Source organism: Buteo buteo, chromosome 4 (genome assembly GCF_964188355.1).
Source record: "Buteo buteo chromosome 4, bButBut1.hap1.1, whole genome shotgun sequence".
In the NCBI taxonomy this organism is placed as follows: domain Eukaryota; kingdom Metazoa; phylum Chordata; class Aves; order Accipitriformes; family Accipitridae; genus Buteo; species Buteo buteo.
The window spans coordinates 30,448,409-30,471,518 of record NC_134174.1 but is presented as its reverse complement, the minus strand read 5'-3'; the positions used below and the strand labels follow the sequence as shown (position 1 = coordinate 30,471,518).

Here is a 23,110-nt window from a genome sequence, read left to right as displayed (position 1 = left end):
CCTCAACTCAGCGTTTATGGCTCCAGGGAGAAAAGAAAACAAAGCCCAAACTCTCCCCCCAGTTTGGAGGTGCCAGCACCTGGCAAAGGCATCGTGCCACATCCCCCACCCCAGGACCCCCAGCCTCCACCGGCCCCCCCGGGGACCAGGGGCTCGGCTTCACTGCCGCCGGGGCCAAAGGGGGGATGTGGCAGCCCCGTCCCCGGCACGACCCCCCCCCGGCAGGTGGGTCAGAGCTTGCTGGGGGGTCCCGGCTGCCGCTGGAGCCGCCATGCCGCCCGCACCCCCTCGCTCGCCCGGTTGAGGACGGCGAAGGCGTTGGGGTTGCCAGTGCGGTGGTAGCGCATGACGGGGGGCTGCAGGACGGTGGCGGGGATGCAGAAGTTGAGGTGGGGGTAGGTGGTCCCCACGCCGGTGTCCCGGGTGTTGCTGGCCACGATCCCTGGTGGGGAGAGAGGCATCGCCCAGGTCACCGGGGCCGGCTGGGGGGACACACAGACCCGTGGGACCCCCTCCCCAAACCCGTGGGGGACCCTCTGACTTACCCAGGAGGCATCCGCTGCGGGAGGAGACGAGGGGGCCGCCGCTGGAGCCCCCGTGGACGGCGCAGGTCGTCTGCAGCATGACGGGGCGCCCGGCCACCGCCACCACGGCCGAGAGGACCCCCGCCGTCACCGAGGGGCCGCACGCCCGCCCCAGCGCCCCGAAGCCCACCACGCTCACCTCCTCTCCTGGGGGTGGGGAGAGGCGGGAGGTGGGTGCAAGGGGGTGACGCACCCCCCCCCCAGCACCCCACATGTCCCCCCCACCCACCGCGGCCGCTTACCGGGGAGGAAGGTGTCCGCCAGGCACGGGGGGACGAAGCCCGGCACGCTCTCCTCCAGCTCCACCGCCGCCACGTCGAAGGGGGACGACTCCTCGGTGGCGAACACCACGCGTCCCCCGAGGATGGCGGCAGCCCTAAGGACACGGCCCATGAGATGTCACGGTGGTGGCAGCAGGGGGGGTGGTTGGGGATCAAGGCGGGGGGACGGGGACGCGCGGCCGCACTCACCGGCCAGGTCCGGGCGCCGGCGTCACCCGGAGCGGGCCACCCGCCTCCACCACGTGCCGGCAGGTGAGGAGCAGCCGCGGGGCCAGCAGCACCCCCGAGCCCCAGGCCGCCCCGCACTCCACCAGCGCCGTCCAGCCCAGGGGGTCTCGCCCGCCTCCCGCCTGCGCCGCCACCGCCCGCCCCGGCACCGGCGGCACCGCCACCCCGGCTTCGTCCAGCACGCCGGCGCTGCCGCGCAAGATGGCGGCGAGGGAGCAGAGCAGGGTGAGCCCGACCCACTCGGCGCCTTTCCAGCAGAAAGAGGCGGCGATGACGGCCACCAGAAGGGGCCCGGCGGGCGAGGGCAGGAAAGCGCCGCCGCCCTCGGTGCCGGGCAGGCAGCGCGCGTCGGTCAGGATGAGGGCGTTCTCCTCCCCGGCCAGGTTGCTCACCACCCCTCTGCTCAGGGTGTTGAGGAAGAGGTCGGGGCAGAGGGCGCCGAAGGGGGAACCGCAGGCCAGCAGCCCCTCGCCCTTCCGCAGGCAGCCGGCGCCGACCCGCGCCGTCCAGCCGCCCCCGGGGGCGTCGAGGCCGGGCGCCCGCAGCCAGGCGAACCAGTGGAGGGCCCGCGGGTCGCCGTCCCCCGCCGCCGCCTCCCCGCCGAAGCGCCAGCGGTCCGCCGGGCCGAAGGCCCGCGCCAGCGCCCGCCGGAAAGCGCCGCAGGGCACCAGGGCCAGGAGCCGGGCCTCGTGCCGCCGCAGCGGCGTCGCCGGGGCGTCGAGGCCGAGGGCCGGGGGCTGCAGGACGAAGAGGCGCAGGCCGGGTCGGAGGGCGTCGGGCGTCAGGGCGCGGGGTCGCGCCCAGGCGTCGGGGCCGTCCCGCAGGAAGGGGGCGAAGACGGCGCCTTGGCACAGCACCAGCCCGGGCCCGCGGCTCAGGACCACCCCGCTGCAGCTCCAGGGGCCGGCGGGCGGCTGCTGGGAGTCGGACGGGCCGGAGACGCTGACCACGCAGCAGGCCTGCTCCTCCGCCATGGCGGCGGCGGAGGCCGCGGGGGGGGGCGGCCCGCGGGCAGCGGTGGGAGGCGATGCAACGCGCTGCAACGCGCTGCAACGGATGCAACTCGATGCAACGCGCTGCAACCGAATGCAAGGCAGCGCAACGCAACGCCCCGCGCGCAGACCGCGGCGCCCCCGGGGGCTCTCCCCGCCTGCCGCCCGGCCCCGCCCCCTCTGTCTCTTCCCCCCACGCCCCCTTCGCCCATTGGCTGAGGCGGGGGCTTGCGCCCTCCCCATTGGCGGGAGGGGGGTGGTGGGGGCGGAGCGCTCGAAGAGGCGGTGACCGGCCCCGCCCCGCCCCCCCCCCGGGGCCAGAGGTGACGGCGGGTTTCCAGCGTGGGCCCAGCGCGCGCGTTGACGTCAGGCCTTCGTCACTCCCAGGGGAAAAGGCGTCACAGCGAGCCTGGCCTTGGCTGTACATGGGGGGGAGGGGTAGCGCCCGGCCGCCCCCCAAAAAGCGGGCGCTCCGGAAAAATCCGGGTGAAGGGGAAAGCCGCTGGGATGGCACCTGCCGCCTCCTCCTCTTCCTCCTCCTCGTCGTCATCGGTCAGCGTGAGACAGCACAGCCACCCCGCAGCTCAGTTAAGCCCAAACGCTACGTTTATTGAGGACTTCTAATAGCGTGATACCTCGGTTCAGTAATTTGTGAAATACCTAAATACTGTTAAATATATTTTTAAAAAAACCCTAGCCGGACTCTGGACTAAACAAGATGAACGTTCAACTAAAAAGTTAGAAGGGACGCTGTTTACATTAACGCTTTCTTTAAAAAATATAATTGCTTTTTCTTTTTCTTTCTTTTTTTTTTTTTCCTTTTTTTTGTTTGTTTTCTTTTTTTTCCTTTTAAGTCAATTAACCACAGTGGTGAGACGTGCTCTCTTTTTCAGCTGTTAACAGCGCAGCCTGCAGAGTTTGTTTTTTCTTTTTTTTTTTTTTTTTTTACTTCCCGCTGTAACCCAACCGAAAGGGACAACTCGCACCCGCGTGCAGAACGGCGGCGCTGTCTCCCCGCCACGTGGAAAAGAGTTGTGTCACCACTGTGCGATAAGGGTGGCCGAAAACCAGGAGTGTCTCTTGGTCAATGCCAGTAAGCGGTTGGAAAAACCTTCCGCGTTCGAATAGAAAAGTCCACAGGGAAGCTGTGAACAGGATCAGTCCAGAGGAGTAAAACTCTTTTACGTCCGTCCAAGTGTCAGTCGATGTACTGCGATAGCCAGCGGAAGCCCTCGCCGTAGCCTTGCCTCTTCAGCACGCTGCACATGAACACCTCCATGGGGCGGGCGTTCAGGTCTTTCAGTGGCACGTTTCCCTAGGGAAACCCAAAAAGAAGTCAGAACCGCACCCCTGCCCGCCTTGTGAAGCAGCGACTGGGTCTAGGGAAACCCCGCTGGGCCCCGGGAGCCTCCTCTCCCAGCGGCGCGCCATCCCCTTGGCGAGAAGGACCTGGCCACTGGAATTTTGGGAGCCAGCAGCGCAGGAGAACGGGTGCTAGGAACGCTGAAGCGCGCCCTTTTTGAGGCACGGCCCCAACGTACCCGCGATACTTGGCGGCACGATGCAAGAAGCAACCGTCGCTGCGCGGATAAGCCAGCGCCCAGAGTAGCCTTGCTGTCTTTTGCTACCGTCACCTGGCATTTCTGATCAATTCCCTCTAACTGGGCTGTTTTTTAAACGCTGAAAAAAAATGATTAGACGGGTAATGGGATGGAAACGCAGCGTAATGAAAGCAGAAGAGCCAGACAACGCGTTAAAATACCAGCTCGATGCCCAATTCCCCAACTGTTGTAGAGGTACCACCGTGTTTTGCACAATTCTGGCAGTTTCACAACTATTCGTTTTAAAGATTCGCCTTGGTCAACACTGTGGACAAATTCACGGCGGCAGCTCAGTTAGTTTCTGGATGGCGCAAGGAAACAGGCAAGCCCTCCCTGGCTTGCGGACAACCCGAGATTTGGATGCCCCCCTACCTTTCCTGTGGTCTGTCCGTAGAGTCCAAAGACCTCCCGCAGTTTCTCCTCACTGATGGCCTCTGGTCTGTCGATTTTGTTACCCAAGATAAGGATTGGCACATTGGATATTGTTTCATCTGTCATTAGTGCCTGCGTGCAAGACAGAAGGAGAGTTAAGTTTGAGGAAAAACATTTTGTTGAGGCTCTGTGACCGCCGAGAGCTATTTTTTGGTGCTACAGTACTCCTGCGGAAGAGGAGTCTCTCCAGAAAGGTTTCACAGAAGCAGCTCCTATCTAAACGCATGGGCCGTTTCAAAACTTCTTCAGCTCTGGGAGAGCATACTGATAAATCCATACCGATCCGGTCCCTGCATAAAGTAACGTGCAAATTCCTACAAGCACACGCTTTGGACACCGCACGGCTGTCCCGAAAGGTGCACTGGAAGTGCAAATCGAAAGCACAAGACTCTCAAAGCGCGCTGTGCACAAGTCCCAGCCCCAAAAAGAAGAGTATTATTTATAAATTTAGCTATTCAGAGGTCTTGGGGAAAAAAACCCAACAACTATATTTACATTAAGCTCAACTTTGGATTCCATAAGACGTGAGTGATCTGCACAGTCCACCAGGAAGACGATCCCGTTGATGGCCGGCAGGTAGTTCTTCCAGACCCGGCGAGCTGGAAGACACAGAAGCGACAAACACCACTCCGTGAAAACGCTACCGGAAGCAAGGGGAAAACTACACCCACAAAGGAGCCACCCTCTTCATTATGATTTCCTCAAGGCAAGAGAAGACCTTCTGGTGAAGGGACTGGCTGAGGCTGCGAGCCAGGTGGTTCGGAGAGCCAGTTACGCTCGCTCAATTTTCGTTAAGTAAGCCTCTGCAACCACGGCTGCCTTTTCAGCCGGCGTGTCTTTCTTCTGGTATTTTTGTGTATTTAAAAAAAAAAAAGGGCAGAAAAACTTTGCTTAGAACTTCTAGAAAGTCTAAAAATAAAAATTCAGCAATTATTCAAAATAATAAGCCTATGACATTCAAGTCTTCCATGGTTAAAAGTATTTCAGGCAGCAGAGCAGGAACTGGCCGCATTTTTTTCCAAACTGCCAGAACTAAGCAGAAGTATCGAACCACTGAAACAACAGGTATCCTAGAGCCAGGAGGTTATTTCCCCGTATTGCTCCGTAAATAATTTCAGGCAACAAATAATTAGGTGCTGCTAATTGCTATCACTTTTCAGTATCGCTTTTTGGTAGATTTTTCTCAAGGTGGCTGGAGAACATCACAGGAATCAGAAAATTAACCTCATTCGGTGTCTCCCACTCAGCAGCTTCAGTTTTACCTTGTTCATGTCCACCCAGATCAAAAGTCGTAAAGGTCATTCCAGCAATCGTCAGCTCCTCTGATGCTGAAAAGTAAAAATACAGGCTGCATTTCAGGAAAATAAAGAAGCTGCCACGGCCAGAATTTCTCGGGGACTCGCGTTAACATCACACACGCTCACGCTATCCGATATACTGCAGAATTCAGGAATTCCCTGACTTTCCTGTAGAATTCAGTCACTGAAATGGAGTCGTTTCACAAAACCACAAGCGGGAGAAAATAATTTCTCCCACCTCCCCACTTAACCACATGCATATTAGTCTGCAATTATTACACTCTACTACACTTTTCGTTAGAAACCCACTCCCTCCCCAAGAGAGGCACCTCATATTAATTGAGCCACGCCACTTCTCGGGCTCTCCGTTTTCTATTTGAGAGGAAAACGCAAATCCGCTTCAGCTTGGGCAACCGATGTGCAGCTGCATCCTCAGGTGCAGTTTTAAGACTCTTAAAGTCTGCCGCCCCAACGCACAGCTATCACCGAGGCATCTTTTGAGACCGTGTCCCCAAAATTAAAGGGGAAAAAACGAGACCACGAGGCAGGCAGGGCTCAGTCGCTGGCAGACTCACTGGGATGTAGCGTCGGGACATGCTGACCCAGCCTGTCGTCTTTGAGCATGTGCAGCAGAGTGGTTTTGCCTGCGTTATCCAAGCCCAGGAACACAAGTTTTCCCGACTTCTTGTACAAACCTGGAAGGAAAACAAACAAGCAAGAAAAACTCCAGCAGGCTTATCTCGGCGGGTGAGCAGAAGTGCTGCGACGCTTGCTGCTGTGTTTATATGAGCCCCTTGCCCAGAGCTACACTGCTACCTGTGCATTTACAGTCCTTCCAGCATGGACACAGAACAGCAGGGAAAAAAACCCTACAGCTGGAACTGGCTTTTACCAAGACAATGCAAGGTAACATCTACAACAACGGACATTTTCTAAGCTTGTGTTTCTACGAGGAACGTGTTCATTTCTCAGATACATCCCAGCAGAAGAGCGTGCAGCAAAGCACTGCTTACGTGCAATGGGTTACGGATCAATCTGTCACACCCAAAGGAGTATTTAAACGTGAAAATTGAATAAACTCATAAAAGAGAGCAGCAAGTTGTTGGAAAAAACGTGCAAAGCGTGAAACAACGCATCATTTTCTTTAGATAAACTGACTTTTTTTCCACTTCCAGGTATGCATCTGCCATGTGAAAGTTCCCTTAGGTGTCCAACAGGACTTTTTCTCATCACTCCTTAGCCCTCATGAGGCGATCCAGACAGAGACCATCCCGTCCTCCAGCCAGGACCTCCGCTGGAATTCACAACTCTGGCAGGAGAAGCTTTGCCAGCACCCGCACCTCAGGAAAGGGCTGCTCACACCACGGTAAAGCAGCCAGCCCAGCTGCGCAGGTCGCCCCAGATTAGGCAATGTTTTGGCCAGCACCTCCGCAAAGAGCCTCCAACCCGCATCACGCAGAGGGCGTTAGTGGCCAGCAGCTCCCCTCAGGCATGCCACGGTGAGTAGCTTGGTGTAAGAAGTGATAATTTGAGGAGAAGCAAGCCAGTGAGCTGCAGCTGCGAGACATAAGGGTCAGCTCTGGTGGAGCTGGTGAGTTCAGATACCAGGAGGAGGAAGATGGGGTTCCCTCCCTGGCTAGGCAGCATGTCTGCCTGGGGCAGGGTGCCGAGCTAAATGGGCCCTTGGCATCAGCCCAGCTGCTCTCGTGCTTCTAAAGGGCAAGAGAAAGATCGAGTAGAAGCCAAACGCCTCCAAATTACTCTCAGAGTTCTTCCCCCTCCTGGTGTAAAAAACCAGCTTTCTCGCCGGACTCTACCCCAGTCAGAGCTATCGCACGCTCCAAAAGAGACGCGCTTTAATCGCTAACTTTTAAGCTATCTTGGCAACGGGCACAAGCCAAACTGACCTCGGGGCAGCTGCCGCAGCCTGAGCCGAGCTGTTTAACTAACGTAACACGGCATTACCTAGAAACTGCAGCACACTGCTGAAGCCGTTGTAGATCCATTCGAAAATGAAAGACATCGCTGAAGATTAATCTCCTGCGGGGACAAAACCAGAGTTAAAGGCGGCAGTGCTCGATGGAAGCCAGCTGCCTGCCCCCCCCGCCGCCCCCGCGGGATGCTGCCACTCAGGAGCGGGTCCCGCTCCCCTCCCTCCCGCGGGCAGCCGGGCAGGAGGAGAAGCGTTTCCCCCAGGAGATGACTAATCCCCCCCCGCCCCCCCACGCCCCGGGACCAGTTCCCCGAGGGACCGGCCGCCGGACCACCCCGGCCGCCTCCTGCCGTCGCCTCAGCGGCCGCTGGGACGGCGGCGGGAGGCGGTGAGGGAAGGGAGAGAAGGGGAGGGAGGGTCGGGGGGTAGGAGGCGGCCCCGGTGGCGGCCTCAAGGGCGGGCGGTGCGGCCTAGCCCCCGCCCCGCCCCCACCCTGCCTGCGTGTCACCCCCCGCCGCCGCCACCGCCCCGCGCCCGGCCCCCGCCGCCCCTCCCCACCGCTCCCACCACCCCCGGGGCCCGGCCAACCCTCTCCCCAGCCCCTCCTTCCGCCGCCGCTCACCCCCGGCTGCCCCCGGGCCGCCGCGCCACCGACTCCCCTCCTCGGCAGCCGCCAGCTCCCCGCCGGAAATACGTCGCCCCGCGCGCGCCCCGCCCACTTCCGGCCCGGCGGCTTCGCCGCGCTGGCTCCTTTACGTCGGCCGTGCGTCTGACGCCACGCCGGCGCGCGGGTTCGAGGTCGCCCCGCCCCGCCCCTCCAGGACCCGGGTTCGAGGCCGGCCCCGGCCGCCCCACGTCAGAGTCCCCTCTCTTTGAGGGACACGATACCGCATTACCCGATAAATCCTGCCCGAATCCCCCCCAGCACGGACCCGTCTAAGGGCTGCTGTTCACACCTTGGCTCCAGTGCTTCGTTAGAGGGAGGGAAAGGAGAGGGAGCCAGCATTCAGTTTCAGTAGTTTTTATTTCTAGCGTCCATACACGTACCGGGTGAGCGATCTTCTGTCGCCATTTACAAAGTACACTGTACGACCATGCACAAGCAGGGTGTTTTGGTTTTATAAATTATGTCCTCTAGCCTCCACAAGACCTCGATGCAGCAGACACATCACTGCTAGATACGTAATTCTAATCGGCAAAGTTACAGGCAAGGTCTTCTTGTTGACACTGAAGCTATTTTTCTGCTCTATTCCTGCACGTGGCAACTCCTCGGTGGGAAGGACACAGCTGTCTTGCCACCTATCCTCAGGCCTTAGTTCTTCTGGTAGTAGAACCACTTGTCAACTGGGGGACAAAAGAAAAAAAAAAAAAAAAAAAAAAAGAGGGGCTTAGTCCTCTGTTAGCCACCCACTGAATTAGGTAGTCACAGAGCACTGCACGAGTCGCCTCCAGCACAGGGGCTTCCTCCTGCTCCCGTCAACACCACCGCCACCACACACCCAACAGGTTCTTGCGCAGCTACGTGTACGTGTTTTCCTGAAGAAGTCACCCTTGCTCAGCCTACACGTGACTCAGTTCAGGTGAGGAGAGCAAGCCACGGCTAGCTCGGCTTCCCTCTGGCTCAGCTGACTCAGAGCTAAAGTCATTTTACCTCCAACTCCTGTGCCCATGCAGAAGACATCAATTTCTTCATAGATTTATTACCCATGAAGAGATTGGAGATGACAGCCTAGCTCCTCCTTCTGCCACGCAGCTGTGGGTTCTCAACATCACCATTACCTCACGCTTGCCCTCGGGTCTCGTCCCTGCTACAGCAACATACAGATTTCATGTGCAAGGTGCCCATCGCTGCCTCGCACGGAAGGAAAAGGTGACAGCTGAGCACAGATTCCTCCCACAGCCATCCTTTTCTTACAGAGTCGTGCTCCGTGTGATGGATCAAGTCCCGAGGCCTCTAAAGGCTCGTCACCAGCTTGCAGCAGACAGTTGTTCAGTGACAGATCTCTGCTCAACAGGTCCAATGGCAACCGAAGCACCGAACATGCAACTGATTTCTGCCTCTGCTCTGTGTGGGTAAGGAGTAATTCCCTTCCTTGGCTTGCCTGCACTGAGGATACTGATGGAAGCCTTGTTTCAGAGGAACTAAAATCCCTCTCTGGCTATCACTGCACTTCAGTCCTCCGCAGTGCTCTTCTTGCAGGACCTGCTACAACTCGAATCCCTTCTGGAGCAAACTATGGCACCGCAGGTCTCCTACTTACTGCTCATTTACCCACCTTGCATACCCAAACAAGAAAGTAAGGCAACAACAGAAGTTATTCAGGAATCAAACAGTATTACTGACACAAGTTAGGTCTAACAAGGTCCTTAATTTCTCCTGGTCCTTCATTTCTCCTAGTGCTAGAGCCATACCTAGCTATCAGTTAAGACCCCCATTTTCTTATTGATAATTCCTTTGAGGAAGTCTCCACTCAGCATTGGAATGTTTCCATGGGTTTTGAGACTCACCTTCGGGTGGGATTGGGTTAGCAGCCTTACACGGCGGTGCCTGAAAGGAGAAGCTTATTAGAAGACAGCAGCTGTTGACGGAGGTTGACCTTAAACCTGAAGCTCACCAGACATTATTTAGAGCTGCACAAGTCTTGACTGAGCACAGTTTAAGATCTACGCCGCATGAACTGGTCTGTGGCAAACAGTGCTGGTCAGCCGTGAGGGAATAAATGAGCTCACGTGCAGTGTGAGTCTTGTCATCCCCACAGCCTCCTCGAGGTGCTCTGCTTTAAGCACAGGCTGCAGTGCCACCTGCTTCTCACCACAAGCAGTTACTGCTCCAGCGCCTATAGAGTTGCAGGTAGCCTGCTTTTTTTAAAGCTACAACGTGATGGTGGAATAGGAATACAAAGGACTCTCGGAAAACTTCTCCACGGAGCTCCCACCTGATATTTAACAGCCAAAGATAGACAAGGATCCCCGTCTGGTGACACATCCTACGCGAGGGTTGCACTTTTAAAAACTTACAAAGTAACTCGGATACCACCAGAGGATACAAGCACTTTTAAAACCAAGACAGAGGTTTTAAAAGTCTCTCCAAGCCTACAGAGAGACTCTGGTTTCCAGTCACATTTCCATATACTGAGGCAGCATCTCCGTTTTGATTTTCCTGACCCATTCCTCTAATCCCTTTCAAGTTGCCAACAGCAGTACTTCACAAGCCTAGGAAGATGCAGTTAAGTCCTGAAACTGGATAGGAGTACCACACTGGGAACTTCATGCTTTTCACTGCAAAGGATGCACGGTCCCTGGCTGCGAGGCTGTCATGAATTAGACTTTGTTTTCTCAAAGGGTGATCTGTACTGTGAAGCTCTTGGAAAGCCAAGTACTTAAACACTCTCTGAACAGCTGACAGCCAAGCTACAGTTCAGAAGTTTAGCCCTTCACACAAACTCTGTTTCGGTTTCCATCTCCCAGATGACTAAGGGCAAGGAGAAGCCTCTGGAGGAATGTCTGGCTTGCTCCACATTCATCCTATTTAACCAGAAACAGGTGTGGTGGTGTCATCCAAAAAATTCTGAGCATACAATGCGCTATTCACACAGAGAGGACAGTTTACGGTACCACACAAATCGTGCCATTTTGCCCAATACTAATGTTGGGGTTAGGATATGCAAATTTGTACTCACTGCATCCACAGTAGCTTTTGCACACTCTTGACTACAGCAGAAAGGGCTGTCGGACACTGTCAGATTTGTGCTAGAATAGATAGATCACTTGTGAGAACATGAAAGCCAAGTCTCGCCCCCAAGAGTATTAAATAATGGAATATTAAGAAGCATTGTTATAGTTGCCAAGTTGAAGGGGAAGGCCTGTGGAGACAGCCAGCAGCTAAGAGAAAGCACGGCACAACTCAGGAAAGGAAGTTTCAGGGTTATTTGTTTAGGGGAAAGGAACATGCACAGCACCACAAGCATTAACCTACCAGTTGATCTCCCCTCCGTCAGTTTTCTTCGCTATTAAAGCTTTCCAGTGTTCATGAGTACATTTGATGACGTTCACAGCAAAATCCTAAAGTTGAAGATGAGAACAAACATCATGTTACATGCAAGCAGTAGACCATCTTCTCCAGACTATCAGTTATATGGAACGAGAGGCCAGTATTTATAGGCTGATTTTAGAAAGTTTCTGACTCTGGAAGGGACTCAGAGAGACCTCTTCCCTTACTGCGCCTTTCAGGAACAACAGCAACCTCCCAGTGCACAACAGCTGAAACAAGGGGGATTTTACAACACAATTTGCCTTGTTTTCAAGATGGGAGGATACACCAAGGTCACCTAGTGAGTCCAAAAGAAACTGAATGCAGATATTCTAGTCTCACGCCAGTGCTGTATTATAAAAGCACCTCCGCCCTGCTGCTCGTCCCACTCAGTTTGTCTCCAGCAGCTAGCTGATCCTGACCAATCTGTGAGCTTTCTTCCACTCCAGGCAAATCACTCAACTGCTGCGCAGATCAACAGGAAGAGACATGCACCTAATCTAGCTTTGCAACTATTTAAAAATTAATCTGCTTCCAAGCATATCACAGCTTTTTTCCTTAAAAAAAAAGGTAGTATATGCTCAAGCATTAACCTGGCAGCTGCAGAAGGAAACACACACAATTCTTTGTTAGCGTGAACACCAGCAATAAATATCCTGGTTTGATACCACACAGAGCCAAATAAAACACTGCAGCAACATGCGCGAGGTTCTTTGACCCTATTTTCTGCCTTGGCCTTGATTCCGTTTTCACCCATCCTGAGGGGCAGCAGATGTCCCAGCCCACCCAACCTAGTGCTGTGCTACAGCCGAAGGGGGCAAGTCCACTCCAACGTGACTTCCATTTTAGCCCCCCTTACCCTTTCCTCCCCACACCAGGTTTTGCAGGCCTTCCCACTCTCTGCACCGACTCTGGAGCTCTGGGAGTTGAGTCACCTCACTAAGCCACTCACAGCACACCAGGACTGGCAGGAGGAAGGGCACAGAAGCAGGATTTCACCCGTTCAGGAGCAGTAGATTATCTGACCCAACCCAGAGAAGAGGCAGGGGAATAACGCTGCCAAGGCAGAACCTTACTCAAAGGGCGTGAGGGAACACTTTATGCCTGAAGGAAGAAGCATTTTAACTCCTGAGTTAACTTCAACTTGCATCAGGCTGCAGTGGAACAAGGCTGGTGAGCAAGGGAGGCAAAGGGTGATGTCAAGCACGCTTGGCTCCACAGCAGGAGCAAATAAACCTGGTGTTTTCCATCCTGGTTCTGACACAGAGGCTCCCAACCCTGAAGCGATCCCACATGAATGTCATCTAGAAGAAAAACTGATAATATCCAACAGCAGCTGGGTGATAACCCTATGCTTTTTCTCCTAGTATTCCTGCAAGCGCTGGGCTGGAAACAAGCAGAACAGTAGGCTGGAAAAACAGCAGGAGGAACGCAGTCAGCTATCAGCAGCCCTGTAGAAATCCATTCTCTGAGCAACTACTCATTTGTGTCCCCATGCACCTTGAGCTCATTTTTTAGACAGCGTGCCTTTGCATGCTCACAGTAATGCAGAAAGGCGATCCTACCCTGTCTTTAAATTCACCATTAAAAGCAAACTGGTTTTCTGGCTTTCCATCAGGTACTTTGTATCTTCTGAACCAGTCCACCGTAGCTTCTAAGTATCCAGGTTTCATCCTTCTGACATCATTGATATCTAGCCAGGGAGAAAAGGTTTGTTAGCCAGATCTAGTAACAGAAGTTACTTAGCTACTACCCCGCTCTTCTGAGCTGCCCCTCCTCAAGTAGCCTTAGCAACATTTCAGACTGGTTACGGTGAAGACACAAAGTGGATATCTGCACAGGAAAGTTAGTGTTTCATCTTCACAGTATATCCTGATTGCCCCCAGGAGCATGGATGCATTTAAACAGCTTTGACTAGAGACCTGCTGGACAACCCCTTTCCTTCCACTCAGAGGACAGGCTGTATAGCCACCCTCTTCTTTGAGATGCCAGGCTGTGCAGAAGACTGACAATTTGCAATAAACGGTGGTAAAATGTTTTGCTACAGGATTGAGAACACCCTGCTCTGCTGTCCTTCCAGTATCACATCTGATTAATACCATGGCATAGAAGCAGCAAGCCCACGTCCTGACTTGAAAGTTTCCTGCAGGCTCTCAACAGAGAGAGGGAAGTAGGCAGCCTGGTCCTCCCTCCTGTTACTTACCATTATAGTTGTCTGCTTCAGGGTCTTCAACATTGATAGCAATTATCTTCCAGTCTGTCTCTCCCTCATCAATCAGTGCCAGTGTGCCCAGCACCTTCACTTTGATGACTTCTCCTCGAGAGCAGACCTGCAAGGACAAGGACCTTGTTGTCTGTACTGATGCATCCAAGGAATGCACAACAGGAGACTGCAAGCTGTGAGAGTTCAGCAAGCAGTCGGGTACCACAAAATTAGCTATCGCTTATCAGCGGTTCACAAACCTTGGCTCACAAGGCTGCCGCTGTAAGATCTCATCAACAATCTCCAGAGGCAGAGGAGGGAAACATCACATTCTTAAGGTAGAGGAGGTAGGAACTGAATAATGTCTCTGGGTAATTGACTTCAGAGACATTAATTACATGTTTCAAAAGACAGTTACCCTTTAGAGTGCATTACCTTGCTTCCGATTTCACACACATCAATTGGATCGTTATCTCCACAGCAGCCAGTATTTTCATCTTTGTGACCTGGGTCTTCCCAAGTCTGAAAAAAAACCCCAAAAACCAAAAAACCCACACAAATAAGAACTCTCAGGTTTCAAGAGGAAACAAAAAGCAGGTTTATTTCAGGCATGCAATTGCCTCGAAAATACAAATGATGGCTCACTTCACGCTGGCTTTCAGGTCTAGAGGTTGGGCTACTATTTCAGTTGTGCCTGCAAATGCAGTTTGAATCCAAGTTAAAAGGTCTTATCTTGAAAAGGGTAAGCTGCTCCCTCCCACTTACAAGCCTTTTTTCAACAACTTTCCAGACTTCCTCCTCCGTTCCACAGCTGCATAAAGGTGAAGTTCACATCTATAAAGAACATTCATTGATTTGGCTGCCTGCCTGTTCCTCTCCCTATTCATTTCTTAACAGAAGTTTCCTGAACTCCAGATAGCAGTCCAACAGAGATGGAAGACAGACAGGGTGTATTGTTTCCTTTTAATTAAACAATTAAAGACACATTGTTACACTAGAGCAGTGACAAGAATGCAGAGTCCCATTGCCTGTGCTACCCAGAGTCCTAGTGCATCTCACCTAAAGCGGTGAATACAAGTTGAAAGACAGGACTCCAGAAGGCATTGGAGCTATGCCTCCAAAAATAACAGCTGCCTAAAACATGCTTCTCATCAGGAGCGAAAGGACACCATGCCCACTTGCATCATAAGGAGCAACTACCTCTAAGGTTGTTGAGATATAAAAAGAAGGAATGCTCTTCCCAAATCTCTGCATGCCAGGACATGACAAGTATAGTCAAGACCTCGTGATGCATCCAGAGCATTCAGGAAGATGTACTGAAACCTGGGTGGTGCTGAAGGACTCTTCACAATCGCTATCATGCTTCCCTACAAGGGAGTGTTAAGTTCGGTCCCTTGACCTTGATGTGCAAAACCACCTTTGATCCACTAACATATGACTGAGCAAAGGCTTCAAAAGCTGTCATTCTGTACAAAGAAACCAGCTCCAGAATCCATCCAAATACAAAACAATTCACCTTTGAAACACTGTCTCAAGCCACTTGGAGAAAGCACTCGACAGGCACTGCTACCAAGACGAGAATTACAAAATTCAGTGTGTTTCCCTGTGAACTGCCACTGACAATTTATTTCTCTAAAGGAAACACAAACCTTAGAGAACATCAGAGGCAAACAGCCTTGCTCAAAGTTCCTCTTCACCTAGCAGTCACCAGCCAGCTAAGAGCATGTGTCTAGGTGTCACGACCTAGGTTGGTCCTCCCTTGCCAGCTGTTTCAGAGAAAGTGTGTCTGTGCAGCTGCAGACGTCTGCCTCACCCAGTCTCTGGTCTTCTGAGTGCCTTTCTGCCACTCAGATCCAACACTGAGAACAGGTCATCTACGGCCATCCAACAGGTCAATACAATAGCCTAGCTGTGTGTTTTAGACCCTGAACAATAAGATGGGTAGAAACGGGAAAGATACAGCCCTTCAGATCTATTCGGATTTTCAGTGCCCACATCCAAAGTCTAAAACAATCAGCTAATTCATTGCAAGAAGAATCTTCTGTAAAGATTCAGCCTAAGGGCTGTACACCAAGATCCTGTACCATTATTAGCTTAAAACTTCAGCTTTTTATGCTTCACCAGGCAGGAACTGAGGGCACTGCATTGCCAGACACCCAGTTCCTTGTGTAGTGACAGCTTCCTTCATCCAAAGACAAGGACCTGCCAGCTACTGTCCAGCCAAACTGCCGAGAGGCCACGGAGAGGAGCAACACAGCAGGTACCTCACTAGCAGCAGCTGCGCATCCTCAAATAGCTTGTTTACAGCATTAGCTACAAGTCTACCTCTTGAGACTTCTACTTAAAAGTACCCCTGCTTTCTTGACAGGTCCCCTTCATTAGCAAGATTATATATGGAGATGCAAATGCTGTGTTCCAGATCAGACCCTCAGCTGATCTTTTGCTCATTAATACAGCAGTAGCGAGAGACACACACAGGCATCCTCCCTCCTCCCCACCAGAATGGGTGAGCCACCGAGATAAGTTACAGTACCTGTGGGATAGCACCGTAATTCCAGATATAACCCTTGTGGGGAAACACGTTAGCTACGTAGCGTAGTTTTCCTTTCTTCACGTCTTGCTTAATTGGGTTTAAGGGATCCTTTGTGGCAATCTGAAAGAAAAGTTACATAAATCTCTCTACTTTGCTCTCTAAGAAAAGCCAAGCGATTTTTTTTTTTTCTTTAATGAAGCTGGCTGTTAACTGACAAGCCAAGAGACCCTGAAGCCCACAGCACATATTGGACAACTCCATTTCCTGTTGCATTGCCATCTCCTGGGATATAGTTTTCAGCAGACTTACAAACTCAGAACCACATGGGGCTGACAGCCACAAGACGCTGCTTTAATCAGAAGCCACGGAAGAATTTTAAGTTAATTCAACTTCTGCAAGGCTCAGCCTCCATACCAGACCTCTAGCATTAAGCAAGTATTTACACGAGAAGTTAGAAACCACTCTGATTCAGGAAGTGGAACTGAGGAGGAGAGAATCAGCAAAGCCAAAGATTAATAGACTAGTCAGCTCAAGCACTTAAGCTAGGAACTGTAATATAGTTACCTCCATTTTAGCATTTGTCCATCGAGGTACTTCCACAACCATGTTGAACACATTCTGAAGAAAGCAAAATATCAGTGAATGGGAAGGAATCTGAAGATCACACTTTAAACTAGGGAACACATATAAGTAAGCATAAAAGCCAGCCAGTTCGCATGAAAACCATAACTTTTTTTTCTCTGTTTTTTTCCAGCACCAGTTTTGATACCGTTGAGTCCTGTAGTCCAGCCAGTCACATGGCATCACTCAAAGCTGAATCCCATTAAAGACACCAGCAAAAGCTAGATTGAGGTTACCCACACATTCTCCATCAGTTGCCACCTACAAACATCTCCATCATGTTCCTAGGTTACAGAATGGTTAGGTTTAAATGAATCAAAGACAGCTGCGTACAAACTATCCTGGACATAACAAAATGAGATTTATTAAATACAAAGAACTTAATGCTACAGCAAGAGCCACCCTGGGAATCTAGAAGAGGCAAGACTTACAGGAGTAAGCCATCTATTTAATAACGTGGGTACCTAGGTACTATCCTGAACGACTGAGAATATCGCTCCCAAATATTCTAGCCTGTCTTGAAGTAGTGAAAGATGTCCGAGCTCCCCCTCTCCAAGCTGACACTCCTGTAAAAGCAGACCTTGTTAGTGGCATGGTGCAAGCATAAAGATGTGGGGGAGAAACGCAGAACCACATTTTGCAGTATCTCGTTTACAGATAACACTTGAAAACATCTCCTGTTGACTCCAGCTGGGCTGAGTGGACTCTTGAGAGTTCAATGTCAGACTCCTCTTCAAGAAAACAAGCTTTTCCACACTTGAACCTTAACATTTGCTGTTTGAAGAGATTATGGCTTTTAACAAAAAAGTCAAACCTTGCTCCCTAGCATCGACAAGGTTTCTAATCCCCATGTTAAGCAGTATTAGCATTGCAAAATCCCTCACACCTGTACTGCACCATAATTAGACTGCTATTGTGCAATGAGTGCTGTTACATCATTGACTTTGCCCACACCCTTCCCTAAGGGAATCTTATTACATCCCCTTAATTGCAGGGGGTCACTGCTCTTTTGCAATTTATATGTAAAAAGTTATATAGTATTTTTATTTATAAGTAACTTAAGGAAAGGAATGAGGCAAGGCAGGGTGCTTATGGCTTTGCAGGCAAAGAAAGACGACTCAGGGGTGTATTGTTGTTAGGCTCCCAGATTCCCCACAGTCCAACTGACAGATCTGCCTTGGTCTAAGACACCCAGTGAGTAGCCCAAGGTCATTCCTTCGCAATGCCAAGGTACACAGGTACAGATAAGGTCATCACATCCCAGCCCTAGACTGAAAAAAACACTCTGCAATCCTCTCAGTGTCTTAGAAGTCTAAGGATAAAGATCAAGGAGCCCAGAGACAGACAACCTTTTGCTCCAAGCTGGGCTCCCTACCATAGCTGGTAATGAATCTGCTAAGTAACGGGTAAAATCTCTGTGGAGAGGCACTCCAGCAACAGAAGGAGGTCTAAAGTGGTCAGGACTATTGTGTAACTTTGGGGATTGTGACCTTCTGTGATACCTTCTTCTCTTAATGACTTGGCACAAGAAAGCAGCATTAGCTGCACAGGGACTCTGGCAAGCAGCACTACGCGCCTGAAGGCAGGTGAGCAGTCCAGTTTCCCTTGTTAATCATTACCAGGCCACGGAAACCCTCCTCACCCCTATACACACCCCTCTGCTCTTTCCTCCCCTGTTCTGCAAGCATCTGCAAAGCGTACCATTACCTGGGTTTTCCTTGTCTGAGTTATCTTTCAGACACCTGCTTTTTAAAACTGCTTTCCCAGTCGGCCACAGAAACTGCTTTGCCACTGTCCTTGATGACTACAATCCATCTTTTTCCTTCTGAGCAGGCAAAAGCCACCTCAGACTTCCCAGAGCACATTCTGACACCACCTGCACCTCAAAGTTCCATCAGCTACTTTTTAGAGATTCATCTCTCAATTCTGCATACTCTTTTCCTTTCCAATAACCACTCCCTACCTCCAAATTATACCTCTCTATCACGAACTTTAGAACAGTTCATGTACTACGTTTCTTAAGCTGCACAGCTTTTTAGTGTGTGTTAAAAGAAGAAACGAGTTATAAAGGTAAGGAACGCAGTCAGAGAACCCAAGTTACCACTGAAAAAGCATTTAGTGAAAACTGAAGCACAGCTGTTTTGGTTTCCTAGAGCTGGGGCATTTTAGACAGTGATTTGGAACAGCCTAATTTGACCAACTGCCGGAAGGATGTAAAAGCCCTGCAGCACTGCATGCGGCAGGTTCCCCACCTGCACTTTTTGTGAGGCAAGAGGTCCCCAGGAGCTGCTACAGCAAGAATTTAACATCCTCACCTTCTGTTCAGCAGCTGATTATACTGCGGGCATAAAGTGGCCTTACTGCAGTCAAAACCCAAGCCTGAAACATCATGCAGCATGAGCATATACCTCCATAGGAGCGGATGCAGATATTTAGTTAAACAGAAAACTGCTTCTTTTAACCCAAAACGCTTTCATGAGACCTCACGGGCAAGTTCAAGACAACCACTCCTATCTCAGACGCAAATGTGAGAATGGGATCATCCGTTCTCTTGTCTTACGTCACTCTACCCGAAACTGTGAGAAAAGGGCACCCATTCTTTGCAACACTGGGCGATGCTTCCATTAGGCGCTCCTCACTCTACCCGAAACTGCAAGAAAAGGGCACCCATTCTTTGCAACACCTGGCGATGCTTCCATTAGACGCTCCTGCCGAGAACCACCGTAAAGAATTGGGAGCCTCCCTCGGGTATTTCAGGCCTGCAGGACCTTGCTCCCTGACCCACTCAATGCTCACACCCAGAGCTCCAGCCGTCGCTCATGTCGCTGGCCGCAGGCCAACGAGGCCACACCAGCCACCTGGCCTGCTGCTCCTTGTCTGCGGCCCCTCTCCCTCCTTACCTTGCCAGGGTCCGCGTAAATGGGGATATCATGGAAGGGGGAGATGTAACGCCCGGCGGCATCCTCTGCAAGGCAAAGGGGGGGGGGGGGGAAGAAGTCAGGCCCGGCCTGAGAGGACGCCTCAGGTTGGGGGGGTGTCACCTCAGGCCGCGGGGGCTCCCTCAGAGGAGCTCACCCCAACCCCCGAGCTGGTAGGATGAAGGGGAGGAGGAAGAGGAGGAAGAGGGCAAAGCACTCACTGAAGAAAAGCCGGTACTCCAAGCTGTGAGGCGCGGCCCGCTCCTCCACGCTGTAACCGGCCATCGCGCCGCGCTCAGCCCCGCCGGCTGCCGCACTGCGCAGGCGCGACGCGCCACGCCCCTCGAGGGGGCGTGTCCAACGAGGGGAGCACTGCGCAGGCGCGGAGCTCGCTCCTCCTGTGCCGTTCCCCCCTCCCCCCCCGCGCCCCCGCCACGCCACGCAGTGGCGTGGCGGGGGGCGGGGGGGCAGGGGGGGCGGCGAGGGGTGTGGAAAAGTCACCACGGTTTTAGGTAGCCCAGCAACACGGCGTGGCGTGGCCACAGCGCTGTGGTATGGCTTGGTCCGCCATATGTCATGTGTGTCGTCCCCCCCCATTCCCCAACGACGCTGAGGCAGGGACATGGCGTCAGCGTGACGCGCTTTTATTTCAGCGACCCGCGAACGTGGCGATAACCCCGTTTTCCCCCCCCAACCCCCGGTCAAGCCTCGCGGTCCGGAGGCACCCCCCCGGTCGCCGCGTAGGTGGTCAACCGTCCCAGGCGGGGACGCGTCGCGGCGCCGATGGCCCCGACTCGGAGGCGGGGGGCGAGTCGCTGGCCGGCGGCTGGGCGGAGACGCGGTTGCGGGTGCCGAAGAGGATGGGGCGACGGCCGTCGCGATGGCGGCGGGGAGAGCAGAAAGGGGCCCGGAAGGCCTCCTGGAAGCCCCGTCGGAAGTTCTCGTTGAAGTAGCCGTAGATGATGGGGTTGGCGCTGCTGTTGAAGAAGGCCAACCAGTGGGCGAAGGGGAAGACGTAGGCGGTGACCAGGCGGAGCTGGCCCTCGCTCAGCCGCCCGTAGTCCGTCAACAGCATCAACGTCCAGAGGGGCAGCCAGGAGAGGGTGAAGAAGAGGGCAACGATGATGAGCATGTTGATGACCTTGGCCTTCCTCCGGGAGACCTTCCTCCCCTCCAGCTCCTCTCGGCCGCCGGCGGGCGCCGCCGACTTGAAGAGCTTGAAGGCTATGCGGGTGTACATGACGATGATGAGGGCGAGGGGGGCCACGTAGATGTGGGAGAAGAGGACGGTGGTGTAGATCCTCCTCATCCCCGTCTCGGGCCAGGCCTCCCAACAGGAGTAGAGGGGGTAGGAGTTGTTGTAGGTGTCCACCATGAAGTGGTGCTCCTCCCTGGTGACGGTCAGGGTGATGGCAGCGGGGCACATGATGAGCAGGGCCAGCACCCAGATGAGAGTGATGGTCACCAGGGCTTTCCTCAGTGTCAGCTTCTGCCGGAAGGGGTGGACGATGCAGCGAAACCTGTGGGAAAGCAGACGGTGGTGGCTTTGGGCACCTGATGGGACGTCCCTGGGGAAGGAGGGTGGTCAGGACCCGGGGGTGGGAAGGGAGGGTAAGGTGGGTTGCTTTTTACAGATGGCTTTTGGTGGCGGAGATAGGTTGGGATCTCTCCAATTCTGGTGTTTTCAGCCCAAGGTGGGGAAGGACACCTTGCTGGGTTGCCCCATGGACAGATCTGTGGGCCTCCTGGAGAGCTGGGACACACTCCTGACATCCCCAGGAGCTCTCCCGTGATGGAAATGGCACGGGACACCTGAACACGCTGGGGGTGGCTTGGTGCCCACGTCCCCCCCATGCCCGCGCCAACGTACCTCTCCACGGCGATGGCCACCAGCGTGAAAACGGAGGCGGAGACCGACATGCCCTGCACCAGGCCACTCATTTTGCACATGGTGTTGTCAAAGGGCCAACCTGCGAGGGGACACCATGGAGGTTGTAGGTGCCTTTGGCTCAGCCAGGTCCATCAGCAGCTCCCTCTAGATGTCCCCATCCGCCGTGTCATTGCTGGGGGATGCTAAATCCTGCTCCCAAGGGGGGGCTGCATTTTTTACTTGTACAGAGATGGCCTTTAGCAGTACAGATGCTTGGAGAAAAAAACCCAGATTGGTAAAAAAGATGCATATTGCACTGCTTAGAAACTCAAGGAACACGGTGGTTGTCATTTCTCCTACCCTTGCATAGGGCTTGAGCTGTTATCACGGGGACTGACCTTGGGATCCTCAACCAGAAGGGCTTTCATCTTGTTTCTTGACCCCAGTGCTAAGGGGTTGGCAATAAATAAATCACGCCCCGTAATAAATACAGACTCTGCCCCGTGCCCTGGCTACTGCTGTGGCTAAACCCTGCCAACTGTACCAGTGTCGCCTTTTATCTTTGGAAAGGTCAACAGGCAGAGCTGAGCCAGCATGGGAGAAGATCGATGCAAGAAGAGGAGGGGTTTATTCAGTGTTGCTTGATGGAGAATGGCTGAACATAAATATGTAAATGCAGCATTAAGGTCATACTTATTTTCCCAAAAATGTCCCAAACCTGAAAACCGAAAGGCCTTTACCCCCCTAAGGTAGTGGCTCTAAATGAAATGATACCTTTCATCAGATGTGGTTGAGTGGCCACCACCTGCCCTCCTCCTCCTCAGCAGAAAAATCACCCATGGAGTGGCCTTATGGGTGGGGGGCAGAAGGTGGGTGATGTTCCCCACCACTTTGTCTCCCTGCCTTGCATCTCACCCCTCCACTGCCCCGCTCACCCGTGATGAGGTTGTCCACCAAGGTGGTGGGCATGCAGAAGATGCCCACCAGCAGGTCGCTGATGGCCAGGTTGAGGATGAACATGTTGGTGACCGTCCGCATCTGGCGGTTCTTCACCACGATGAAGCACACCAGGATGTTGCCGATCATGCACATGAGGAAGATGAAGGTGTAGGCCAGGATGAACATGGCTGCCACGGGGGAGGAGTGCTGGTAGTATGCTGAGAAGGTGTAGTTCTCCCTCAGGAGGTGGCTCTCGCTTGCGGTAGAGTTGGGCCAGCTGCCATTGGAAGGACCTGGGGAAGGGAAGGCAGGAAAGTGAAGGTGGGAGAGGATAAAGCGATTATTCCCTTCATTTCTTAATGCCCTCGGAGGTGGGTTTTCGTATTTATACCAGTGCCCAGCCTGGCTGGGATGTGTCCTGCTGGGATCATCTCGGTGCCCCAACAAGTCTCCTCCTCCTTGGGTTGTTCAGCCCAAGGTACTGTAGCGCCTGGGCTGAATTATTATTTTATACTACTATTATTTTATATAATTATAATTGTATATCATTATTATTTAATATCATTATTATTTCATATCATTATTTTGGTGAGGAATTAAAGCAGCCCAGAAGACAGCCTGTTCTCATGGGATTTTTTTTAGGGGTG

At 53.0% G+C, this 23,110-nt stretch overlaps 4 protein-coding genes across 5 annotated transcripts; all 4 read right to left on the bottom strand.

The window, feature by feature from the left end:
* Window positions 1–2: 2 nt before the first annotated feature.
* Window positions 3–2,427, bottom strand: TYSND1 (trypsin like peroxisomal matrix peptidase 1). The gene is made up of 4 exons (XM_075025400.1): window positions 1,055–2,427; window positions 827–960; window positions 546–731; window positions 3–442 (listed from the first exon to the last, which is right to left on the bottom strand). The coding sequence occupies exons 1-4, from the start codon at window positions 2,326–2,328 to the stop codon at window positions 231–233; spliced, it is 1,806 nt and encodes a 601-aa protein (XP_074881501.1). The 5' UTR covers window positions 2,329–2,427; the 3' UTR covers window positions 3–230.
* Window positions 2,428–2,669: 242 nt separating this feature from the next.
* Window positions 2,670–8,067, bottom strand: SAR1A (secretion associated Ras related GTPase 1A). Its single transcript, XM_075025401.1, has 7 exons — window positions 7,972–8,067; window positions 7,382–7,456; window positions 5,992–6,111; window positions 5,381–5,446; window positions 4,614–4,717; window positions 4,059–4,190; window positions 2,670–3,400 (listed from the first exon to the last, which is right to left on the bottom strand). The coding sequence occupies exons 2-7, from the start codon at window positions 7,437–7,439 to the stop codon at window positions 3,284–3,286; spliced, it is 597 nt and encodes a 198-aa protein (XP_074881502.1). The 5' UTR covers window positions 7,440–7,456; window positions 7,972–8,067; the 3' UTR covers window positions 2,670–3,283.
* Window positions 8,068–8,354: 287 nt separating this feature from the next.
* Window positions 8,355–20,006, bottom strand: PPA1 (inorganic pyrophosphatase 1). 2 transcript variants are annotated; one of them, XM_075025398.1, is made up of 11 exons: window positions 19,876–20,006; window positions 19,637–19,701; window positions 16,680–16,733; window positions 16,116–16,235; window positions 14,018–14,104; window positions 13,583–13,709; window positions 12,945–13,072; window positions 11,326–11,411; window positions 11,030–11,099; window positions 9,858–9,897; window positions 8,355–8,693 (listed from the first exon to the last, which is right to left on the bottom strand). In XM_075025398.1, exons 1-11 carry the CDS (start codon window positions 19,937–19,939, stop codon window positions 8,662–8,664), a joined length of 873 nt encoding a protein of 290 aa, XP_074881499.1. In that variant the 5' UTR covers window positions 19,940–20,006; the 3' UTR covers window positions 8,355–8,661. The 2 variants fall into 2 exon arrangements, with proteins under 2 accessions (XP_074881499.1, XP_074881500.1); XM_075025399.1 differs by lacking the exon at window positions 9,858–9,897.
* A 285-nt stretch (window positions 20,007–20,291) lies between these two features.
* On the bottom strand, window positions 20,292–22,752 carry NPFFR1 (neuropeptide FF receptor 1). The gene is made up of 3 exons (XM_075026857.1): window positions 22,460–22,752; window positions 21,525–21,624; window positions 20,292–21,174 (listed from the first exon to the last, which is right to left on the bottom strand). The coding sequence occupies exons 1-3, from the start codon at window positions 22,647–22,649 to the stop codon at window positions 20,403–20,405; spliced, it is 1,062 nt and encodes a 353-aa protein (XP_074882958.1). The 5' UTR covers window positions 22,650–22,752; the 3' UTR covers window positions 20,292–20,402.
* Window positions 22,753–23,110: the final 358 nt, after the last annotated feature.

What these genes read in the sequence shown, in the direction of transcription:
- TYSND1 (XM_075025400.1), bottom strand. Translation starts at nt 2,328, where the DNA reads ATGGGGAGGGCGCAAGCCCCCGCCTCAGCCAATGGGCGAAGGGGGCGT. An exon ending in CCGGCGCCCGGACCTGGCCG is followed by an intron (nt 961 to 1,054) that starts GTGAGTGCGGCC and finishes CCGTGTCCTTAG; the next exon opens with GGCTGCCGCCATCCTCGGGG. An exon ending in CCGCAGCGGATGCCTCCTGG is followed by an intron (nt 443 to 545) that starts GTAAGTCAGAGG and finishes TCTCCCCACCAG; the next exon opens with GGATCGTGGCCAGCAACACC.
- SAR1A (XM_075025401.1), bottom strand. Translation starts at nt 7,439, where the DNA reads ATGTCTTTCATTTTCGAATGGATCTACAACGGCTTCAGCAGTGTGCTG. An exon ending in CAGTGTGCTGCAGTTTCTAG is followed by an intron (nt 6,112 to 7,381) that starts GTAATGCCGTGT and finishes TTTTCCTTCCAG; the next exon opens with GTTTGTACAAGAAGTCGGGA. An exon ending in AATCCAAAGTTGAGCTTAAT is followed by an intron (nt 4,191 to 4,613) that starts GTAAATATAGTT and finishes TCTTGCACGCAG; the next exon opens with GCACTAATGACAGATGAAAC.
- NPFFR1 (XM_075026857.1), bottom strand. Translation starts at nt 22,649, where the DNA reads ATGTTCATCCTGGCCTACACCTTCATCTTCCTCATGTGCATGATCGGC. An exon ending in GGTGGACAACCTCATCACGG is followed by an intron (nt 21,625 to 22,459) that starts GTGAGCGGGGCA and finishes GTCCCCTCGCAG; the next exon opens with GTTGGCCCTTTGACAACACC. An exon ending in GTGGCCATCGCCGTGGAGAG is followed by an intron (nt 21,175 to 21,524) that starts GTACGTTGGCGC and finishes GCTTTCCCACAG; the next exon opens with GTTTCGCTGCATCGTCCACC.
- PPA1 (XM_075025398.1), bottom strand. Translation starts at nt 19,939, where the DNA reads ATGGCCGGTTACAGCGTGGAGGAGCGGGCCGCGCCTCACAGCTTGGAG. An exon ending in GGACAAATGCTAAAATGGAG is followed by an intron (nt 16,236 to 16,679) that starts GTAACTATATTA and finishes CTTTTCTTTCAG; the next exon opens with ATTGCCACAAAGGATCCCTT. An exon ending in ATTACGGTGCTATCCCACAG is followed by an intron (nt 14,105 to 16,115) that starts GTACTGTAACTT and finishes GTTTTTTTTCAG; the next exon opens with ACTTGGGAAGACCCAGGTCA.